This window comes from Vipera berus (assembly GCF_964194415.1).
Source record: "Vipera berus genome assembly, chromosome: 1".
Taxonomy (NCBI): Eukaryota; Metazoa; Chordata; class Lepidosauria; order Squamata; family Viperidae; genus Vipera; species Vipera berus.
The window spans coordinates 52,249,661-52,265,703 of record NC_138202.1 but is presented as its reverse complement, the minus strand read 5'-3'; the positions used below and the strand labels follow the sequence as shown (position 1 = coordinate 52,265,703).

Genomic DNA, 16,043 nt, shown 5'->3' with positions numbered 1-16,043 from the left:
AATTACTATTGTACAAAAACAACGATTTTATTATTTCCAGAAGCAGAAATCTAATCGTATGAACAGTTCTATTAGTCATAAAAAATAAATTCTTCCCCCCCCCTTTTTTCTACTAGGCTTTGTTTGCCAGCTTCCCAACATCCAATATCAGTTCTGCATCCAGTCTGAGTTCTACAGCCTTGTCATCTAGTTCTTGTAGTCGCAGAGGATCAAGTTCCATTTCTGAAGTCCAGAATGCATCTGGTCTGCACAAAGTGATGTCATCCAAGAGTGCATCTTCACATTTGGTCCCTAAGCCCCCAGTCAATATCAGGAAAGTAGCGTCTCAGAGAATATCCAAGTAAGTTTGTATTCCTTAATCAGAAGTAGTCCTGAAATTTTAGGTGAATAAAGGTTAACTTGCAAGGGTCCCTGATTTCTTCTTGTGGATATGAGGAAGTTTCTACGCTGAACTAAGGAATCCATTGGATCTGGGATTTGTGCTAGATGATTTTAACAATAGATAATATAGTTTATTTCCTGAATATGGTGGATTTTTTATTACCTCTGCATGTTACAACAAAGAGTTACATTAATTTATAAATGCTTGATGTTTTTGTACATTTGTACTTTGCAGATTTCTAAACTTTGGTCTTAACATATTGTAATAATTGCTTTCTGAAAGATTGATTATAGTTGTATTTAATTATGAATGTAAGTATGTATGTACCTATTTAACTTTTAAGTTATTTCAGTTGCATGATTCTTAAGTTACTATTATCTGATAAATTTGTTATCCTTTTTTAAAAAAGATTATTAAAGTGGAATCTGGCTTTTTTTTTTACATTTAGTTGTTTTGTGGCTTTCTACTACAGGTAGTCTTCTCTTAATGACCACACAATTGGTACCAGCAACTCCATCACTAAGTGATGTAATCATTAAGCAAGATGTGTGATTGTGACAGACTTAGAATCTCACTTCTGTTGCAGTCTTAAGTGAATCACCCCAGTGGTTGAGATATCATGTGATCATGACGTGGAATTTTACTGCCACACCTCTTGTTGGAAGCCAGCAGTTGAGCATGCAAATGATGATCATGGCATCATGGGATGTTGCAACAGTTGTTAACATCCACTATTTGCAAAGTGCCCGAATTTTGATCACATGACCATGGGGACAGTGCAACGATTCTAAGTGTGAGAAGCAGTTGTAAAGTTACTTTTTCAGCACAGTCATAACTTCAAACAGTTGTTTAACAGGGCATTTGCTATCCCAACAAAAACAACAACAAAGAAGATTTTTGACTGTACCACACAGGAGATACCATATCACTATCACTCTTGTGGCTGAAAAACCAACAAACGTGGAATGTATGTACCAGCTACAAAATGGTTGCTATCTTATAGCTAGTTTTGTGGTAGCTAAATATATTAAGAATATTGCACAGATGGGTTGTCTGGAATTATCTGCGTCAAGTCCAGTATTTGGTAGGTTCCTTGACACTTTGACATTTTGACAAATACAAGAGATCTTTGTGCTTCATGGATACTTATCATTCAGAATATCAGTTCAAACCCAGGATACTGGATGAGCTTTATGGAAGTTGTATATATGTGTTTTCTTCACAATATGCTTTGCAACCGGGTGCTTATAATGCAGTAGCTGATGTTAATATTGACATGGGAACAGTTCCTACTCACCTATAAGCAAGTCAATTTTGTTTTCTATGAAAGAAAAATATATATACTTCAGAGTTGCCAAAACATGTACAGTCCCGATGGGCCCATATACTTACAGGCAACTAATTCCCTCAAAATCAATTTTATCTAAGCATATTTATTACTTGGTTGATAATAAGGAATTTTTTTTCACTGTGGTTTCTCAAACTTGCTTCATCATACCTATTTAGAATATTAAGAAATCCTCTGTAAGAAATTCTCTGAGCCAGCCAGAGGGAATAATTAAACTATTTATTTTAACTATAGAATTTTTACTATAGACTGCAGTGTCTTTCACAGTACCCAAAAACTGGATTCTATTGTTAGAATGAACATTGCAAATGTTTCTGCTTTTCACTCACCAGTTTCATTTTTGCCCGCTGAATTACTGTATCATTTTTAGGATTTCAAACCACCATCTTTGGTTAAAAAAGTATCTTTCCTTCTTAAAAAGCATCTTTCCTTACTGAAATGCTTCTTTTTTCAAAATTAGTTTATTTGATTTTTGGTCTTATATTTTAGCTGATGCAGAATGATACCAGCCCCTTCTGGGGGAAATCAACTTCCCTCATTCAACACTTACTTAAATATATTGTTTTCCTTGATTCACACTGTTAAAGAATTGGGTCACCAGTGAGTGCCAGAAGATCTTTGGCCTCATTATATGTACATATTTAGTGGGAGGCATCTATCCTGGATTTATGCCTACCTTATCAACCAGTAAAATTTTGTTTTAAATCAATGCAATGGACTCTTTCTGGTCAGCTATGCTAAAAATTTTTTAGCCATCATGATCTTTGAGATAAGGTAGGCTGCTAATCAACATATTTTGAGTCCTCTTTCAAACAAATTTGATAAATACTTGGTAATTTTGGGAAGTGGACATTCCAATCAAATTGACAATGTACGGGTGATTTCCCCCCCCCCCCGTTAGGAGAGGAATGTGTCAGTTCAGGTGACAAGCCATTTCAGTGAGTTCTTGTGCTTGCTAAGCAATAAGATGTATATTTGAAGATGCCGGGTTGCTGTAGTCACATATTGGCAAAGAGTATGTTTATCTTCTTGAGATAGATTTGCAGCTCCCTGGACAGACTTTATTTAATTGTGTTTTTGTGGTTTCTACTCTGTGACATGTAAGAGTGTGGGAAAGCTGGAAAAAGCTTGGCTTTAAAAATGCACAGAAGAGGGAAGACGGAAGATACTTTGGGGGAAAAAATTATTCAGAACAAAGAACACAATTTCAAGAACATAGTTTAATTATCAAAAGGTACCAGAAGTCATTCTAGACATACGGTACTTTGTGAGCTATCCTTCAGGATACGGTACAGGTTCTCTCCTGGCCATTTTTAGAATTGCATAGTAATTTCCATGTGAGGTATATAGAAATAGGGGCTCCTAGTATACTCCCACAAAACTGAGGTCGATCCCCTAAAAATTCTTTATGGGATCTGGTTCATTGATTCATGTGCCCTTCTATATTTCCTAGCTATAAAACAGATTCAAAAGAGGAAAAGAAAATCAAGTTTTCCGCATGCAGGAGAGATTTTCACTGGCTCAAAACACTTCAGAAGAAAGTATTTCCTGAATGGTTGGAGACCACGATTTTCCATTCTTCTTCAGCCATTTAGAACAAATAATTTGTTTTTTGTTTCTATTTCCAGCTTGTTTTTTGAACTCCATCAAGATTTCTTTTGTATGTATATTTTTTTTTTAAAAAAAAGATAAAAGTTGACAAGAACTAATATTTACAGTACTGGAGAGGAAAAGGAAAAAAAGAAAACCCAAAGTCCAGAAAAAAAGAAAATATGAAGAATAAAAAATATATAAAGAAATAGCTTCTGATTTTCTTTATAACTGTTATAGATATTAGTATAAATCCACCTCTTACTCTATCACTCCAACGTGAATTGTATTTTTATCTATTTTTTATAATCATGAAAACCGTATGTCATAATTTCATTTTTTTTTTTCTGTTTCACGGAAAAAGTCTCTAAGAGGTTTTCAGTCAACATTAAACTTGGATAATAACTTATCTCTGATTAAAGCTGCCAGTTTGGCTATTTCAGCAAGTTCCATCATATTCACTACTTATTCCTCCATTGTGGGTAATGTCAAATTGTTCCATCTTGTTCAATCTGCATATAGCACTTAGATTTATATACCACCTCTGGACGGTTTACAGAGTCGGCATATTGCCCCCAACAATCTGGGTCCTCATTTTACTGACCTCGGAAGAATGGAAGGCTGAGTCAACCTTGAGCCAGTCAGGATCGAACTCCAGGCTGTGGGCATAGTTAGCCTGCAATATTGCATTCTAACCACTGCGCCATCAGGGTTCTTATATATATAATAGTCTTATATATAATAGTCTCACTGAAGTTTTCAAGTAAAAAACAAGAACTCCACAGTTCTTCTCTAAGATACAGATTATTTCCTCTATTGAAATGCTTTTATTACCAGTCACTTAAGAGCTAAGGAGAAAGCCCATTTAGTAGCTTCTCTGTTTTTCCCCCAAGAATAATTTGTCACTTTTCCAGTTATGTTATTAACTATTTTTCACCTCCTAATTTTGACATACAGCATTTTTTTGCTTTTTCAGTAGCAGTCTAGGAACAGGAGCTTCCTTCTGCCTAGGAAGGACATACCAGGACTTTTAACCTTGTATGAGAGTTGATAAATGATGAAGAAATCAATATATTCTTTGGAAATTCTCAAAACCCAGATTTCATTGTTTGATTATTATCAGCAGCAGCAGCAACAGCAACGGCTAAGGTCTTTGCTGGAAAAGAATATATAAAGACAATTGTAGATATGTTACTTTGAGGAGCCCTATGGACAATTACCAATGTTACACGTATATCTGTAAATAGGAAATATTGGAGATTATATTTGAATATTGTTTAGGACTTAAGACATTACTAGATGATTTAAATGATTGGCATGGCTTTAAAAATGGTGTGGTTTAGAAGTTTCTCTCCATTTCATATGAAAGGAACTTCTATAGATTTTTATGTTTCTTTGGGATTGAAGTCAATCATATTGACATTATGATACAGACATATTGAAGCTGTGAAAGAACACTGTTGTATTCCTGTTAAATATGTATGTGTACACATAGTTTGTATCTGGTGCAAAATCAGGTGAAACAATCCCTGCAAGGCACCTTTTTCATCGTAAAAAGTTGAGATTGCTGAATGGATTGATTTGTAACTTTGCAGCAGCTGGTTGGATTTGATAGCTTTTCAGACACTTTCTAATGTTATTTTAATCATGGTAGTTTGTTAGGAACAGTTTTAATCTTCAAAGGACAACCCAGATGTACTATGTGGCTAAAACTGAATGACAGAAAAATGATCTGAGACAACTAGCCATTCAGATAAAAGAAAGTTTGAGGAAATAAAGAAAACTAATAAAAAGACTCACCGCAGATGGGGACTGTAGCCAAGAAATTAAAAGACGTTTGCTCTTGGGGAGGAAAGCCATGGCAAATCTAGACAGCACACTAAAAAGCAGAGACATCACCCTGTCAACAAAAGTGCGTATAGTCAAGGCTATGGTCTTCCCAGTTGCAATGTATGGCTGTGAAAGTTAGACCATAAAAAAGGCTGAGCGCCAAAGAATTGAGGCCTTTGAACTATGGTGCTGGAGAAGACTCCTGCGAATCCCTTGGACTGCAAGGCGATCAAACCGGTCAGTCCTAGAGGAGATCAACCCTGGCTGCTCTTTAGAAGGCCAGATCCTGAAGCTAAAACTCAAATACTTTGGCCACCTAATGAGAAGGAAGGACTCACTGGAGAAGAGCCTCATGCTGGGAAAGATTGAGGGCAAGAGAAGAACGGGACGACAGAGATTGAGGTGGCTGGATGGAGTCACTGAAGCAGTAGGCGTGAGCTTAAATGGACTCCAGAAGATGGTAGAGGACAGGAAGGCCTGGAGGAACGTTGTCCATAGGGTCGCGATGGGTCGGACACGACTTCGCAACTAACAACAACAACAACAATAAAAAGAACCAAAATAAATTAAGTTAGCTATTTATTGACCCAGACACTTTGCTTAAGTTATCTGTTTGTCTCCCAAACTCCCTCAAATGTTATACGGGGCTGGAAGCCATTTTTTTAATGTGTTCTTCTGGTTTCCAGGGGTTGTTTACTTCTGATTTAGGAAGACACACAACTCATCCAAAGTGCAAATGCTTATTAGGATTAATCACCTAGTATGTATGCTTAAACATCAGCTTTCCCCAATCTGGGTGTCCTTGGTGTGTGGGTTTTTATTTACCAGAATTCTCCAGCCAACTTACCAGTGCGGCCATTACTGAGATTTCTGGAAGTTGAGATTTGGAGACTGGCAGGTGCTGAAGAGTAATTCTTTGATTTCTACAGCTTTTGATAGCCTTACAACGAGCATGTTACATAGGAATGTTTCTTTCCTAATTGATAAAAATTAAGTTTTGAGGAAGGCCAACGTTTCTAGATTATATCCATGCAAATCTTATGGGCAGCCCTGTCCCGGGAGCTGTAAAAAAAGTGGCTGCCTTCCTGAATTGGCACCTATACCAAATATAAGCAGCAACATTGGGCCAGTCACTTGGGTCTGAGGGAAGAAGGGGTGTTGGATAGGTTTGGCGCCTTAAATCATTTGTAAAAACAATAAAGGTGGGATACAAACAGACAAACAAAAATGCTACTTTTGTATCTCATCGCACTCAACATTTTCAGGTTTTTTCTTTGATATGAAATGAGCAAAAAAATGCTGCATCCGTGTAACAAATTCCGTGAGGAAAAAAAGCTGGCAAACAAGAACTCCCTGCTCCAAAGCCTCTGGAGACCTGATGCCAACTAGACGATAGGGGGTTAAATAGAAAAAAATAACGACCTGGGGGAAGGCAGACTCTTTAACATTTTTAACAGCTACGCATTTATTACATGGAAAAATAGTCTGGAAAAAGGTTGATGTTTTTGTCTCAGAACATTAGAATGACTTTCCCCCTCAGATTTTTTTCAGTGCTGCTTTCTAATTCAGTGTTTTTTCTGGCAGGATAACCTCTACAGAAAGGCAGCTGAATGGATTCCAGAATAGCCTTAACAGCGCTGCATCTTGTGAGCCACTTGCAAACTCCACAGGTGAGAGAACTTGGGCTCTGCTATCACTAATTTATCCTTTTGTTTCATTTTTGCAGTACCATCTGTCTTTATCTATCCTATAACAGGCTTACTAGCGTAAGGCAGATAAAATCTCCTTGATGCAAACCAGGAAATGCCAAGAAAGACTTGATTACTTCTGAACAGTATGACATTTTAAATGAAAAAATCTAGAAATGGTGAAAAGAGAAATGGTTAATGGAGGAAAAAAATGTATCCAGGCTACAGAAAAAGTTTTTTAGTTTTAGTTTTAATTCCATTTATATCCCGCCCTTCTCCGAAGACTCAGGGCGGCTTACAAGCTTAGCAGTAGCCTTCATTCTATGTATATGCCTGCTTATTAGGGCTTTCACACACACACACCCAAGCGGCATTATTACAAAGTCAGCTTATTGCCCCCAACAATCTGGGTCCTCATTTTACCTACCTCGGAAGGATGGAAGGCTGAGTCAACCTTGAAGGATGATTCTATCTCACATTCGTCAGACAGAACTGTGGCACCTTACAGTACACACTTATTTTGCTGTGGAGGTTTTTTTTCCCCCTCTGTTTCCAATGACCGTTCTATTTTTTAAAGAGAACGTTGGTTTCCCATTTGCTTGTCCTGAATTCATTTTAGAGGTGGAACTATCTTTTTCACACGAGAAAAGAACCGATACCAGTGGAACCTTTAAACGAGTTTGCTTTTCTGTGTGTTTCTGCCATAGTAGCAAATGTTTGGTTTCTCATGAGTCTCTTACCAATTTTCCTGGGATGTTAAGAAGAAAGGCTTCAGTGAAAAATAAAATAAAAGTAGTCAAGGGACCTGCTTTAGGCTAAGCCATTTTTTCCATTTTCCAGGTCTCTTGGAAGCTGGCCCTCAGATTATATTCGCCAGAGCTAGACCTTTGTACAGCCGAACCCGGGCCATTGACACAGTTTTAGGGCAAAGAAAGAAAAGGCCAGAGGAGGGAGGGCCAGCCTAAGGTAACAATAGGCACCTCTGTTTTCCCCAAATTTTCTTTTGCTAACACTGTAATTTTTATAGCTATGCTAAGAAAGAAAAAAAAAGGAGAAAGATCTAGCTACAAAAATCTCACAAAATGGAGTTTTGGTGAAAGGGAGAAACTAAACATAGTAAATGGATGCTAGAAGTCTGTTCATAACATGCTATTTCCTAGTGTAGAGTACTCGAGTAAAAAGGAAATACAATTTACCTGTTTTTCTACTGTAGATTTCTGAGGTTAGCAGCCAGAACCTCAAGTTTTAGTCAAGAAAGTAAAGATTAAAAGTAAAAAAAAAATTAAAAAATATTTTTTACAAGGTCTGAGTTTATAATAATGGAAGAGAGATAACAGATTTACATAATACCTAAGCTTCTCTTTGTTATCTTTGTTTTCAGCCATCCCCTTTTTTAAGCCCTAGGTAGGATTTTACATGGGTAAATTCAAGCCCCTTAATTTGGCATATTGGAAATTAAAGGAAATTAATCTAAGTGGCTGATGTTACAAGCAGTTTTAGTAAGTTTATATAATGACTAAGGTTTCAGAATAAATCCTGGATATTCTGTAATTTTCTTAATGACACATTAATCTTTTGTGATAATAATGTGAACATAAGGATCCATTTCCTTTTAAAAAGGCATCCTGTCCTTAAATGAGAGTGTGAAATAATCAGTCCACAGCAAGAATCCCTGCAGTTTCTACATATTAATAGTAATTTGTCCTACAGAGTACCACTGGCATTAATATCTTTCTCATTTTTGCTCACTGTCTTACTGTAATCAACTGTACATGTTGCCTTAACTTTGAAACAGCCTTTCATCAAATAGTACCTCAGGCAACCCAGGCTTAGTTTTAGTTTGACTTTATGGGTGTGAGATATTACTGCAAAATACCTTCTTGTGATTATGCCTGTTTAGCCCCAGTAGAGAAAGGACATAGTCATTATAGAGCAGAGGTTGCCAACTTTTCTGGCTTGGCGGACAGGCAGAGGGGATGTTTTTGTGTGAGTGGCAGGTGCATACATGAATGCACACAACTCCATTTGTGCAAGTGACGGGCTCGTGCAAATGAAGCTTCATGCGTGAGCGCTCATACCCGCTGCTTACGGTAATGGAGCTTTGCACACAAATGCTGACATAAGTGCAGCTGCGCGTGTGCACAAGCTTGCATGGCCTGGATCCAAATGGGCTGTGGCCTGGTAATGGACCATAGCCCCAGGTTTGGGAACTCCTGCATTAGAGTAACGGACCCATAATGTCTGGGAATTCTTCATTTATGTGGAATAATTGCATCACAAATGGGGTTCAATACCTGTCAGGGTATGGTGGACAATTGCTGAGTCAGTCAGTGTAGTACACATTTATGTGTTTCACCATTTGTTTTGACTCCATTCACCATAGTGATAATTATTGCAGATTCCTAAAAAATAAAGTAACTTTGTAATAGTTCCAATAAAAAAATGCTAGGATTAGCACAGCCAATTATCATCCAATCAATTTGATGTGCATAATCAGCAAATTGTTTGTGAAATATCTTTATCAAAAGTTCACTGATTGGATGAACCTAGGGGAAGAAAAATCTTAGTTGTGCCACCTGCCAGTGAAGTGCCCCTATCAGGAGGCTCTCCCTATTCTTCCTTTGTAGACTTGAAAGTGGCATTTGACTCAATTTCATGAGAGACACTGTGGCAAAAATTGGCAAGTTATTTCACCAATCATCACCTTCTTTGACCAGTGATGATACTGAATAATAACACCATTATTGCAGATTACATGAATGAACAAAGGAGAATTGACTGTGCCTATTCCAAACTCCAAAGGAGAGATATTTCTGTACAGTACAGTATTCATATTTAAAATTTTATGTATATGTTTGATTTATATCTTGCCTTTTATTCAAGAGCTTAAGATAACACTCCCTCCTAATTACTCTTTAAAGTCGGTAGGCTGAGAGAATGATTTGCTCAAAGTCATCCAGTGAGTTTCTGTGGCTGAGAGGTTAGAACTGGATGTTCCTTCTAATCCAATACCTTAACCACAATGTCACACGGGCTCTTTATAATGACTACCATCTTCTCTCTAGACCAAAAGACTCCAGATCAATGTAGTTTTTCCTCAGAGGGATCTTTCCCTCTTTCCCTCTTGTCTGTTCTTTTCGGATTTATGATATTACTGAGGTTTGAAGATATTATTCCAGAGGTAGTCTTATATAACATGGCCATCTATCAAACAATGCCATCTATCAGGAGGCAAAAATTGTTTAGCACCTGCTCTCTGCAATGGTATTTCCACCATCACCCCCTTCTGAGCTCTTTGGGTTCCCAACCTGATGATAATTCCAGAAGTCTAAAAACGTAGCTCTTCTCCCAAGCCTTGGAGCAGGGAGCTTGTGGAGCCTCCTGCTAGTTGTGTTTTTTACTATAAGGAGCATGTTTGTCTGGACACATGGAGTTTTCTTTTTACTGTTTATTTTATGTTTTTAGTGTAAGCTGCCAGGGTCATTGTGGAGGTGCTTGGTCTTCAAAGCTCATCAATCAGTCAATTGTAGAGTTATATAAGGACATTGCTATTGAGTCAGTAGGTACATTCCATTCCCTTTCTTAATGATTCCAGGTTTAATAAATTAACAGATTTGTTGTGGTTGAAACATTCATGAAATAAAGCCTACTTTATCTTATATATGAATCATTATACTCTGTTGGCAAGTACAGTCAAAGACATACACATTGGGGGGGAGGGGGGATATATATAGAGGGGGGAAAATGCAAATAGTGCTGTTGCAAGGTATCAGTGGAAACTCCCAGCCTGATAGGCAAATGCCATTTGGGAGACAGATTTTCTTCAGCACATGTGGGAGGAAAGAATTAAATCCACCTTCCCACTTTCGTCTTTTGCAACTGAAATAACAAAAGCCAGGCACATTAAATACACTTGTTTCAGTGGAATCTTTGTGCAAAATTAATTTTAGTCTACGCAAAATAAATTGTCACTGAATAGAATAGAATCTTTCAAAAGTTAATTTTCCTGAATTCGTAGAAATACCCTTACATATAATGTTGCAGATTACAACAGGCATATTTATTATCTTGCAATTTTCATTATTTTAAATTGAAACTTAAATATTTGGCAAAACATTTTGTTGATGGAACAAAATGGAACAAAAACTATTGTCTGATCAACAAGGCTTCATTAAAAAAGGCAGATGGTAATTAATAGCAATAAATATGATATATAAGTTGGGAAAAGATTAAGGCTACAATATAATTGATCAATGCAAGAAAATCACTTGACTGAATTGATTAATCTTTTATTTAAGCGTTGCATGTATTTGGTTTTAATCTTAGTTTTCAAAACTGGATTATATTTATTGACACTTTCCCACTACTGAAGATCTTGAACATGGAAAATCATAAGAGTTGAAAATCTATGGGTTGTACCTCATCCTTTGTTTGTTGCAGGAATTCAAATGAAATCATATGGATAAATGTGCATTCAGCCTGGGCTTAAGCATTTCTTCATCATTTCTTTATCCTTTTTGCCCTTTTTTTTATACTGCTTCTTCTACACTAAGCAGCTTACAAGACTTTTACTATCATTATCATAATCAGTATAAAGAGATATAAAATAAATTCATTAGTCAAAATATGTATCAGAACAAAGATACGTACAGTAAGAACATCATTTATCCCAGGGTAATAGAGAATGGTTCTCCTCAGTTCCCAAGGCATGACAAAATAATCAAGGTGTTACTAAGTTATGAAATATTGAAAGGAATGTAATGTTCTTATTCCTGGAAGAAAGCTGTTTCATAAAAGAGGAATTCCAAGAGAATGCTCTCTTCCAAGTTTCCTCCTGACACACCTGATTGTGTGGTTGTGTAGACTTTTAGCATGCATTCTCTCCATGGACATAAGGCAGATTCCACTTGCAGCAGGTTGTCTGGAAAATATCCAGGCTCAAAGCCAATTAGCTAGATACAGCCCATACAGTTTTATACTCTTCACACTTTAGGCTACATCTACATAACTAATATAATTTACATGCTGAGCAGGATTAATAACAATTCTAGTTCAAAATCTTCCCTATCTTGCTATATCTATTTAGCTATATGTAACAGAGATTCTACTTTTTAAAAAATAGGGTGTCGGGACCAGGTTTGTTGGAAATCCAGATATCAGATTATATTAGGATGTCGAGAGAATGGTATGTAGAGGATTTGGCAATTGTCGGAGTATCTCAAGTGTTTGGGATGATTGGAGGCTTGCAGAGACCTTCTCGGTGTGGTGCAATACAAGAAACAGCAGCAGTGACTTGGGAGGTTGGCAAAAAGCCAGACTTCTGGACTGACCTGCTTAGTGGCCATAGTGTGGTCAGGTGGCCATCAAAAGTTGGTGGGTTGAAATCAGAGTTGGCAAAGCAGTGAGAGAAGCTCCTTAGAGATCAGCCAGCAGCCAATTCAGTGTCGCTGATAAGCTGGATGGCAGCACAAGAATTCCAGCTACAGGATGGCCCAGGCTGAACAGTTATCTTCCTGAGGATGAGGCTGGTTGTGAAACTGTATGTTGGGTGTGATGCCAGTGACAGCTTAATGGTGAGGACTACTCAAGTCTGCTAGTTTTCAAAAAGCTCCATTGGTGATGGTCATCTGTGAGTGGCCAACGTTACTATACCAGAGGTTTGGGGGCTTCTAGGCTTAAGTGGCAGCAGGAGCTGGAGCTATATGTTGTTATTGTTAGCTGCGAAGTCGTGTCCGACTCATCACGACCCTATGGACAACGTTCCTCCAGGCCTTCCTGTCCTCTACCATCTTCTGGAGTCCATTTAAGCTCACGCCTACTGCTTCAGTGACTCCATCCAGCCACCTCATTCTCTGTCGTCCCCTTCTTCTAGTGCCCTCAATCTTTCCCATCATTAGGCTCTTCTCCAGTGAGTCCTTCCTTCTCATTAGGTGGCCAAAGTATTTGAGTTTTAGCTTCAGGATCTGGCCTTCTAAAGAGCAGTCAGGGTTGATCTCCTCTAGGACTGACTGGTTTGATTGCCTTGCTGTCCAAGGGAGCTATATAGGTATACGTGATATTCCTATAGCTTGTAGCAGCTACAGCTTTGGTTTTGACTTTTTTTGTCATTTTCCTTTCTTGCGCTATGTCATGGACCTGAGAGAGGAGGATCTGCTAGGTCTGTTATATTGGTACCTTGCAGCAACCCTGGTTTTATGTCACCTGTATCTCTGAGGATTGGATGGAGAACTGTGATTGGATGGACTGATCTGGAGAGATTGATGTTATTGAGTTTGGGAGGAAGGGGCTGGGTGGGAGCCAGAGCCATTCACCTTTCTTCAAGTGAGAAGGGGAGCGTGACAAGGGTGAAGCTGGTGGGTTTGGATTCTGGATTTCCAATAGTCATTTATTATTATTTTTTACATAATGGATGTAATGTTCAGCTACAACTTCATAAACATTGAACTAAAAAGTTGTATATGACTACTCTTAATATAGTATCTATTTTGAAGGGATGAATTTAAAGATAGCACTTCATCTTCTGAAAAATTCATAGTATTGCTAGTCCAGCAGTTGCTGCTTTCGGAGCAAAACCCTTTTTTGCTCACTTGGGAGGAGGAATAATTCTGTTAAGTATTCTACACTTCCTCTCTGCTTTTATGTGCTAAACTTGTTTTCTGGCTAGTAAACAAAATGCAGTCATGTTTTTTCACATTTCAGTTTTATTAATTAGGAGTTGAAGTCCACACTTCTTAAAGTTGAGAACATTGCTCTAAAGCTTCTATAGATTAAGACATTGTAGATTATAGGCCTGTCTGGATGTGCTTGAGAAGCAGTCATTCTCTCTCAGTCCAAACTCATCTCACTGATTTGTTGTTGTGGGGAAAATAGAAGGAGGAAAGTGAGCTGGATATGTTTGCCACCTTGAATTATTTGTAAAAATAATAAAGGCAGAGTATAAATAAATAACGAATACAGTTGAGGATATTAGAGAAAAGAAAATCAAGCTGATAGTGACTCAGATGCCCACAAAGTTTTGGCATTCATAATAATGTTCACTCTTGTGTTCAGAATATCAACAGGAGTAAAGAAAGAGAAGTTAATATATCTTTGCTTCTCAGATAGGCCAGATAGAAAGATCTAAACAGCTGGAAATAATTCAGAATTTACCTGTGTTTGATTATACGTAGATACTTGAACTATGTGCATGAAAGAGAGAGAAGTGAAAGAGGGGAATATTTAGGAGTATAAAAGCAAAACGTGCAGTATCTGAGTGGGCTCTGGGGCCCAGGACACTCCTGGGCATCCAAATACTATAAATTAAGTAGGCCTAGCAACGAGGAAAGTTTCATTTGTTAACTTAAATAAGCAATTATTGTCGCATAGCAGAAATCAACAGGAAGGGGGAAATAAGGTCTCAGTTAGCAATGTTCATAGCTGTTCATATAAATTCTTTATAATTTATATTATGAAGTGCCAGAGTCTTTCTGAGTTTTGGCTATCATACACTACTAGCATGGCTCTCTTCCTATGGTGTATCCAATTTATACAGTGACACTGAAGTTATATAAGAGTGAAGTACAAATGTTTATTTTGACTCCAGTCATCATATGAAACCAAAACTTACTTTTAATAGCAATAGCACTTAGACTCATATACTACCTCATAGGGCTCTTTACAGCATTCTCTAAGTGGTCAGCCTAATGCTCCCAACAATTTGGGCCCTCCTTTTAACATATACATATTTATATACAATTTTTCATTTTACAGTACTCAATGGTTGAGTAACTTTTAGAATCTATTCATGGAAATAGAAATTTACAGAATTTTGTTATAGACACAATTTCCAAATTTTCCTTTTAATGGCCCATCTTTGCATTACTTTATGTTATACCCCAAAATGACCTTATATGTTGTGCTGTTGAATTCCTCCAGAACTGTTCACAAAAAAGTCTTTACAAATGCAGTATAATTCCAGATTTTAGACCCTGATATAGTTATGGCAGTTTATGAAAAGAAGTCTGTGATAGCCTGTATATTATCCATGGCGTCTTAACGTTTTGTCACATAGGCAGCCGGAAACCCAAACAGGCACTATATTCTGGTTGGATGATCAATTGAAGCTGAGAGTATGAGGAAGCTTAGTTTCTCGTAGGAAAATTTTTCTGCAGGGGAAAGCTGGTGGAGGTAAAGTCTTAAAAAAACAGAAACTTTGGGAAGAAGGAAATTTGATGAAAATGTCATGGCTGGCAAACTTAAGTTAGACCTAGGTAGTGTTTGCTGTTGAAGCTTGGGTATTGGCTTTAGTAAAGAGCAGTATTGGCTGAAAATCCGGAGTTGGGCTGGGCAGTGTTATACTGTTGAAGAGTTGTAAAAGTTGAGGAGAAGCCAAGACAAGACTCATGAAGTGGAGCCTTGGTGGAGCAGTGGGCTAATGCCTCCTTAAGTAACACCAGCTGCCTGCAATTAGTGCAGGTTCGCATCCCACCAGGCTCAAGGTTGACTCAGCCTTCCATCCTTCCGAGGTAGGTAAAATGAGGACCCAGATTGTTGGGGGCAATAAGCTGACTTTGTAATAATGCTGCTTGTGGGGGGGAGGTGAAAGCTCTAATAAGCAGGCATATACATAGAATGAAGGCTATTGCTAAACACATTGGTTTGTGCTTCTTAGATTGTAAGCCGCCCTGAGTCTTCGGAGAAGGGCGGGATATAAATGGGATTTAAAAAAAAAGTGGACAACAGGAGTGTGATACAGAAAAGTGCACTAAAGAAAAGTGGGGCCCAGCATGGGGACATCAGTTATCCAGCAAGGAGGATCTGGGGGGAGCCAGAAGAGAAGAAGACTACATTCTACCAGCCAAAAGGCTGCCAGCCTAAATGCTGCCAGTATCTTTTGTCTTTAGAAATAGAGCAATATTTAGAGATTAAATGCATATACAATGTCATTAAAGAACTTAAAGATGCGTAAGGAACTTAAGATGTGTAATGTTCAGCAAAGGAAAAAAAAACCCAGCCCTTTTGCAGTCCATTTTAAATCTCAATCCACGGCTTCATTTCTTTCCTGCTGGCTATCAGTAAAAATGGGCAGGAGAAGGTGGGAGAACTCAGACCTGGCTTTTCTAGCTTAATTAACCTTGTTAGGGAACACAACTCGAAAGTAGATGCTGTTTGTCTTAATAAAAGAGAAGATAAAATCTCAAGGGTAGTTTTGCACTATGTCTTTCAT

General features: G+C 37.8%; 1 protein-coding gene across 1 annotated transcript in view; it reads left to right on the top strand.

Moving 5' to 3' along the window:
* The window catches only part of TTLL5 (tubulin tyrosine ligase like 5), a 145,993-nt gene that overhangs the window by 128,893 nt on the left and 1,057 nt on the right, over positions 1-16,043 (top strand). Inside the window, exons 33-35 of the mRNA XM_081343313.1 lie at positions 117-340; positions 6,735-6,820; positions 7,679-7,804. Of these exons, the coding sequence (XP_081199439.1) occupies positions 117-340; positions 6,735-6,820; positions 7,679-7,803 (435 nt within the window). The 3' untranslated portion in view covers position 7,804. The remainder of the gene's footprint in view (positions 1-116; positions 341-6,734; positions 6,821-7,678; positions 7,805-16,043) is intronic.